Source organism: Nyctereutes procyonoides, unplaced genomic scaffold, assembly GCF_905146905.1.
Source record: "Nyctereutes procyonoides isolate TBG_1078 unplaced genomic scaffold, NYPRO_anot_genome, whole genome shotgun sequence".
NCBI classification, from domain to species: Eukaryota; Metazoa; Chordata; class Mammalia; order Carnivora; family Canidae; genus Nyctereutes; species Nyctereutes procyonoides.
This window is the reverse complement of record NW_026575128.1, coordinates 10,726,104-10,733,609: the sequence shown is the minus strand read 5'-3', so window position 1 is coordinate 10,733,609 and position 7,506 is coordinate 10,726,104. Positions and strand designations below refer to the sequence as shown.

General features: G+C 67.1%; 1 protein-coding gene across 1 annotated transcript; it reads right to left on the bottom strand.

Annotated features, from left to right (window-relative positions):
- Window positions 1-656: 656 nt before the first annotated feature.
- On the bottom strand, window positions 657-6,057 carry DMRTA2 (DMRT like family A2). Its single transcript, XM_055341933.1, has 3 exons — window positions 5,805-6,057; window positions 3,902-4,677; window positions 657-2,696 (listed from the first exon to the last, which is right to left on the bottom strand). The coding sequence occupies exons 2-3, from the start codon at window positions 4,455-4,457 to the stop codon at window positions 1,663-1,665; spliced, it is 1,590 nt and encodes a 529-aa protein (XP_055197908.1). The 5' UTR covers window positions 4,458-4,677; window positions 5,805-6,057; the 3' UTR covers window positions 657-1,662.
- Window positions 6,058-7,506: the final 1,449 nt, after the last annotated feature.

Sequence of the window (7,506 nt, the reverse complement as noted above, 5' to 3'; positions counted from 1 at the left end):
GAAGCTCCAGCCCTTCTCTAGCCTTCCGCTTTTTTTTCCTACAAACTCTTCCCTCTTCGTTCTCCACTCTCCCCTTTTCCTTTCTACCTTCTTTCCCTCTCGCGCCCCTTCTCTGTTGCCCCCCATTTTCTTCTGTCGCTGCTTCTCCCCCACCTCCGGCTCATCGTCACCCTCGCACTTTATAACCAAACAGCCAAACCCCTTTCCAATTAAAGTGGAATTAGGCAACTCAATCAAATTAGTTCCCTATTAAAGCCCTTCTTTATTAAACCGTTTTCTTGTCCTGCTATTAAGTTTCACCGCCTGGCGGAACCCGAGCCGCCCCGAAGTTTACTTTGGGAAGTCGCCGGCCCGACGAGGGGAGGGAGCGTCGCGTCTCCCGGAGAGGGGGCCGTGGGGGGGGGCCGTGGGGGGGGGTCGGCGGGAGCCTCGACGGCGCCCCGCGGGGGGGGGGGGACCGGCTGCCGATCACCTGCCTCGGGCGAGCGCGGCGCCCCTCCGCCCCAGGCCGCCAGCCCCCGTCGGGCCGCCTTGGGCCCCAGCTCCGGGCAGGGGAGCGCGGCGCGCCCTCGGGCTGCGTCCAAATCTGCGGCCCGCGGAGAAGGGGCCCGGGCGCTCGGGGTCGGGGCCGCTCGCGCCGCGGAGCCTGGGTCCTGGTCGCTCGGGGGCGGGGGCGAGGGCGGGGGGGGCGCGGGGCCCCGGCTCCGGACCCCAAGCGCGCCCGACAGGACAGCGACGCCTCTCCAAGCCGGCCGCCCGAGGAGCGGGACGGGATTCGGGGCTGTTGTCTTAGAAAATAACATTTATTTCTAGCTCCTGTCTATGCGAAGGGAAACGCGAAGCAGCCGCTCCGCGCGGCCGGCCCTGGGCCAGGCGGCTGCGGCCTCCGGCTCTGCTCCCCGCCGGGCGCGCAGCCGCAGGCGAGAGCGCGGGGGCAGGATTGTCCCGAGTTCACAATATATTTAATCTATAAAACCTGATAAGTACAATGCGCGCATAGTCTACTGTTTTCCATTTTGTCCTTTTTTTTGCTTGTTTTTTCAATATTTTTCACGTTAATACCGAGATCACCTACAGATTACAATTAATAACTTAGAATTCCATTTTATAACATTATACACTGGCTTGTATATATATATGTATAGATTATATATAGATTTATACATATATAAAAACTCACACTGCACCAAGGAAACCCATGCTTATTGGCATAAGCAACAAAGAGAGCGACAAATACCGCAACGAGGAAAGTGCACCTTAGAACTTGTTTCCTTTTTTTTTTACATTTGATATCGATATATAATGTGTCCCAAAGACTCGACTCAGTGCCAAGAGATTTATACATCCTAAATTTATATTTGTTAGAGCGAATATTTTTTAAAAAAAATTTAATAAGGAGAGGGAGACAGAGGACAGACTGCGGAGCATCCTGCGCGGCGGGGAGCGGAGGGGGGCGCGGGCGGGCGGCGCGGCCTCTGCGGCCTCCCTGGCCGCCTCCACGGGCTGCAGGCGCCTGGCGGGGCGGCGGGTGACCCCGGGCCGCGCCCCTCTGACTTCGCCCGCCGGCCCCCTTCCGCTCAGCCCTCCACCCACCTTCCGAAACAAGAGCGACGACCACCCTTGGGCAGAGGCCGCAGGGCGCCCGGGGTGGGGGGTCCCCGCCTACTGCTTCTCGGGGGCGCCGTTGACCATCGGGCCGTACAGGCCGCCGCCGTAGCTGGGCTCCTTGTGCACCGCCGCGGCGGCCGAGCGGTCGCGCATGAGGTCGCTGAAGGCGTAGTCCACGGGCGGCCGGAAGCCGAGCGTGGGCACCAGGCCGGCGGTGGAGTAGGGCGCCATGAAGGCCAGGCCGCGGCTGTGCGCCGCCGCCGCCGAGTAGGCCAGGCGCAGGGGGCTGAGGCCGAGCGGCGCGCCCAGCGGGTAGGCGCCCGCGTCGGCGCCGAAGTGGCTGGCGTTGGGCTGCAGCGGCGAGAAGGCCGAGCGGCTGCTCAGCGAGCCCAGCGCCCCCGGCGCCACGGCCCCGGCCAGCAGAGGTCTGTGGTGCGGCGGGGCTGCGGGCGCGGCCTGCAGGGGCGCGGGCAGCCCGGGGCCCCCGGCGGCGGCGTCCACGCGGCCCGGCCACGCGTCGTCCGCTGCCACCGCGGCCTTGTCCGGGGGCGCGGCGGGGCCGAGGCCGGCCGCCACGCCCCCGCGGTGGTGGTTCAGCACCTGCTCGATGGCCTGCACCACGTCGCCGCCGCAGCCCTGCAGCACCAGCTCCAGGACGCCCCGCCGGTGGCTCGGGAAGACGCGCGTCAAGATGTCCAGCGGCGTCCGCTGCCGGGGACCCGGGCCCGCGGGCAGCCCGGGGGCGGGGGCCGCCTCGGCCTCCTCCTTGTCCGCCTCGGAGCCGGACTCGGAGCCCAGAGGGCTGGCGGAGCCCGGGCTGTCCTCCTCGCCACCGCCTCCCGGGCCTGCGCTGCCCGGGCAGCTCCCCGCTGCCTCCTTGGAGGCCCGGGCCAGGGGCGACCCCGAGAAGGACTCGCCGTCTCCGTTCTCCGAGCCCGAGCCCGGCCGCACCTCCGGGGAGGACGTCCCAGGGCCCGAGTCCGCGCCGTCGGGCGACAGGGGCTTCCCCGCTGGCGGCTGCGGGCTGCCGGGGCGGCCGGTCGGAAGCAGCGTCTTGGGGAACAGCTCAAACTTCTGTAACTTGGCTTCTAGGAGGGGAGACAAGGGGATGTGAGGAGCGATTGCGGTGGGGAGGTGACGGCGCCACCAGCACATCAGCCCCGTGGACCCCAGTTCCCTCTCCGAACCGATGACCCTCATTCACTGGGCTCCAGGCCCCCCTTTTTTTTTCTCCAGCAACTCTCCCACCGGCTACACTCGGTCTCACTTCCGCTAGCCCGCAGGGCACACTCTCTCCGTACCCAGAGCCCCAACCACCTGTGCCCTGTAAATTCAATGTCCAGGTCCCCTCTTGCACATCTGTACCCCCAACACCTCCAGCCTTATTCCCCCTTCCTAGTGGCTGCCCTGACCTGGACAAGTGGTCTAGCCCAGAGTTCAAGCAGGAGACAATACAACTTCCACCTCAGCCACCTACTGCACAGAGGACCCCACTCTGCACCGGCATTCCCAAGAGCGAACCCCGCCCTCGGCGCCCTCGGGCCCTGGGCCGCGGAGCCGGTTAGGGAAGGCGCCTTCGGTATCTAAGCGCTCCCAAGCCTTTCTGCCGGCAGAAATAGAGCCCTTATTTCTAAGCCACCCTTTGCGAAATTAAAACCTAAGTTCTTCACTCCCAAGATGAGGGCTGAGAGGGCCCCCAATGGCCCCAGCCTTAATTTCCCCCTCCCTAGAAAAATTTGGCAGTTTCTTGAAGGTGGGGCCAGGCAGGGAGTAGGGGGTTCGAAGAGTGGGGGGATGGAGGGACGCGAGAGAGCTCCTGGTCTTGAGAAACCCGGGACGAGCGGGGAAAGCTGGACCGAAGGAACGGGCACCGCAGGCGGTTGCCTGCGGAGCAGGAGCAACTTGAGAGAAGGAAGAGGTGCCCTGATCCCTAGAGAAAGGGGTGCGGGCCGGGGGCACTGGGAGAGGGCCGGCCTCTCAAGAGGGCTGGGAAGGAGCCCGGGAGGCGGCCGGCGGCAAGGAGCAGAACCAGGGGGAAGGTCTCCGCGCGGGGAGACAGCGCAGTGCGCAGGCGGGGCCCTCGCGGTTACGTCGGGGCCCGCGGGGACAGGGGAGAGCGGGGCTAATTCTTCAGAAAGCGGAGAAAGAGTTTGTGTGTTTGCGCCCCGAACCGCGCGCGGCCTGGGGGCGCGGCGAGCTCTCCGCGGTCGGGCGCGCGGAAAGGGGCCTCGGGTCCGAGGACCAGGACGCGCCCCGCCCCCCCCCGCCCCCGCCAGGCCGGGCCTCCGCTCACCTGAGCTCCCCGCGCCCGCCGCGCCGCCTCCGGTCCCCGCGGGCGCCGCGGCCCCGGGCCCCCCGCCGTCGGCGGCGCACACGGAGCCGAAGACCTCGTAGGCGGGCCGCGGCGGGATGATGCCGTTGGCGGCGGCGAGCGCCAGGCCCTCGGCCGTGCCGTAGAGCAGCTGCAGCTCGCGCGCCTCGTTCTCCTCCTGCGCCTGCTGCCTGCGCAGCGCCACCTGCGCCGCCATGACGCGCTGGCGCTCGGCGATGAGCGTGCACTTGGCGCACAGGCAGTCCTTCCAGCGGCAGTAGCGCTTGTGGCCCTTGAGCGCCGACACCACGCCGTGGTTGCGGCAGCGCGCGCACTTGGGCGTCCGCGGGTACTTCTCGGCCGCGCGCAGCAGCAGCGGCGGCGCTCGGAGCAGGCCGCCCGCCACGCTCACCGGGAGCGACGCGGCCGCCGCCGCCGCCGCCGCCACCGACGCCACCGACGCCACGGGCGGCCCCGGCGCTGTCGCCGCCGCCGTGCCTGCGCCCGGCACGCTCGGCAGCTCGGAGCGCAGCTCCATGGCGGGGCCTGGCGTGGACGGCGCTGGGAAGGAGCGGAGGCTTGCGGCGAGCGGCGCCCGGGGCGACGCGGCTCGGCCAGCGAGGCGGGCGCGGGCCAGTGGGCGCCGAGCGGCTGGAAGCAGGTACCTCCGGATCCCCCACCCGGCTCCCACCAGAGCGCTTCTTCTTAGGTCTGATTTACGCGCTGAGCCCAAGATTTCGTTTGGATCAGCGGTTCCGCTAGAAAAAAAATAAATAAAAAGACATATAAAGTTTGAGAAGTCACTGGTTCAGGTGGATATAACGAGGGTTTGAAAAGGAAAATATTGTCCCCCAAAGTTTAGCTTAATTGGGGTGAGACGGGTGGAGAGAAATGCTTGTCTGATGGGACTCGCATTAGAAGGAAAATTTTGACCCAACAGAGTGACACCAAGGGCAAAACAGGAAAATTTCGAGGCGAAGTGACGTTTTGTGGAAAGGCTAGGAGGAGAGACCTATCAAAGCGCGCAAGGCACAGAGTTCGGGGGCTGGGTCTGAAGTTTTTACTTTGGGGGGGGGAGCAGGAGAGTCAGACAAATCAGGAACAGAAAGAACAGCTCTAGGAGACAGTGAAGGCCGATAGCAAAACAAACACCTCAGGAGCAAAGTCAGGCCGTGGGGCCCCAGGGACCCGTGGAAATGTGGGGGCTACACGCGTCACGGTGCGGGCCTCCGGGGAGTTGGACAGAAGAGGCATGTGCAGAGGAGGTCGAGCAGGCCTGGGGAGGGCAGGGAAAACGAGGCCGAAGCCGCGGGGTCGGGGCTGAGCCTGCGGCCGGGGCAACCCAGAGACAACAGCTGATGCGGATGTCTGGGTCTCGGGGTCCACGTGGGGGGGAGAGAAGTGCCTGGGAAAGAAAAAAACATAAACCCCGCAGGCAAAGGTGGGGGACGGGGTTGGAGTAAAGGCCGCGGCACGACTTCAGCCCTGGGGCCCGGGGGCAGTCGGAAGGAGGGCGCCTTGGGAAGAGGCAGGTATTGCTAGGAGGGAGGCGGTCGGCTTTGGCTTCCCCTCCGGGTTTAGGGGCAGCCTCGGCAGACACGCCCTCCCCAACCTGGGGTCTCCGCGGACCCTACTTGCTGCCGAATCTGGCGTTCTGGTCGCGGGCTGGCCCAGGAGACGTCCCCGAGGCCGGCGCGTCGCCCCCGCGCTGGCTGCGGAGCCCCACCTGCGCCGCGGCCCAGCAGGCCCAGCCCGAGCCGCGCCCGCCGCGCCCGCCTCCCCGGGGCCTGTCCCCGCGCCCCGCGCCCCGTCCCTGGCTCAGCTGCCTCTGCGCCCAGGCCCCCGGCGCCGCGAAGCCCGTCGGCCGCCCCCCGCGCCCCGCTACCTGCTGGCGCGGGTCCTCCTCGCCGGCGCTGCGCACGCCTCCCGCTGCCCCGGCTGCCCGGGTCCCTGCCGGCCACGTCACCCTCCTGCAGCCACCATGCCCGAACTTCCGACCCCTCGGGACGCCGCGCAGCCCGGCCCTCCGTCGGAAACCCGAGCCGGCCCGGCTGGGGACGGGTGGCTGCCGCCCGCGACCCGGCCTCGCCGCGCGGCGTCCCCTCGCGGAGCGCGCAGCACGCTGCGCACAGCCGCGCCCCGGCCGCCGGCGCTGCCCGACTCTCAGGGAGCCGCGCGCCCGCTCTATTGTTGCTCCTCAGGGCTCCATTAGACAGACGGGGACAACAATGTGGCGCCTGCCATTGGCCAGGGGACGCAGGCGGCGCTCTGATTGGCCGCGCCCGCGCCCGGGGAGCCCCGCGTTCTGCAGCGGCCGAAAGATTCGAAACTCCAAAAGCTGCGCCGAGCGCCGGGGCGGGGCGGGGGGGCGCCGGGAGGAGCGCGGCAAATAGCGAGCGAGCGGTTCCGAGCGCCGGCAGCGGGCGGCCTGCGCCCAATTGCGGCGGCCAGCGCGCGTGTCCCGGGCCGCGCGTGCCCCGCTCCTGGGCCGCGCTGGGCTGCGCCGCCCTCCGGGGCCGGGGCGCTGGCAGGCCGAGTGTCCCCAGGGGCCCTGGTGGCCGGGGGCGGGATAGGGGCAGGTGACAATTCAATTAGGGCGACGGGGGGGGAGGGGGCTGGGGGGGAAGGAGGGCAGATGGCATAAATGCCAAGAGGCCGGTTCCTTCCTCCTCCCGGCGGCTTGGGTGCGCTCCCACGTCCGGCGCGCCTGGGGCGGTGGGGGCCGTGCTCCCTCCCGGTTGCTTCCTCCTGCCTCCTTTCAAACACGGGCCCTTCACTTAAAAATGTCCGATAGGCTAGGGCACCAGGAAGGGTAAGTGTGTGCCTTGCGAGGATTCTTGCTCTTAAAGAGGGGCCGGGGGAGCGCGGAGGGGCGCTTCCCGGCGGCCCTGGCTCCCCGCGCCCGCATCTTCCCTCCCCGCCCCTAACCCCGTCCCTCGGCCCCTCTTGCTCCGTCCTCGCCTCCGCAGCACCTCGATTTCTCGTAGGCGGGGGGGGGGGGGCGGGGGATTCTTTCTGTCGGTGTTATTACGAATTAACGAAAAGTTTAGTTTTCGTTTTTAAACGAAAGTAAAGCGTGGCCTCTCTGTCTCCCCAGATCCTCTTGAACGCAGGATGCGCGTCCGTCTGTCCGTCCTTCCGGGCCTGAGACGAGGTCGCCACGGACCCCCAGGACTAGTTGTAACTTTCGCCTTCCTCTCCCGCACTGACGTCACGGCCCCAGGAACGGTCCGACCTGCAGAGGAGGTAACAGGTTCTGCATTTCGTTGCCCTTTTGAAAGGCAACATCTGGAATTAACGCTGCGGTCCTCGCGCAGGGCCACCTTGCCTTCTCCAGTTGTCACCCCCGTCCCTTTTCTGGCCTTTCCTCGCCCAGTGTGCCCTCGCCCCCATTTCTTATTCTCCACTCTTCTCTTTCCTTCAGAGTACAGAAAATTTGCTTAATTAGTGCGGAAAATGAGGTTTCCCGTCGCTCTCCGTCACTCCCGCCCCCGCGTTTCCCTGATGCTTGGAGAACTTTCGGGGGCCCGGCCTGCGCCGCGGGGCGCGGAGGTACTGGGCGCGCAGACCCGGCCCAGGGCCCTCAG

Excerpts from the sequence above, each read along its gene's own strand:
- DMRTA2 (XM_055341933.1), bottom strand. The coding sequence starts at position 4,457 with ATGGAGCTGCGCTCCGAGCTGCCGAGCGTGCCGGGCGCAGGCACGGCG. Across the intron at positions 2,697-3,901 it reads GGCGGGCGCGGGGAGCTCAG|AAGCCAAGTTACAGAAGTTT; the intron begins GTGAGCGGAGGC and ends CTCCCCTCCTAG.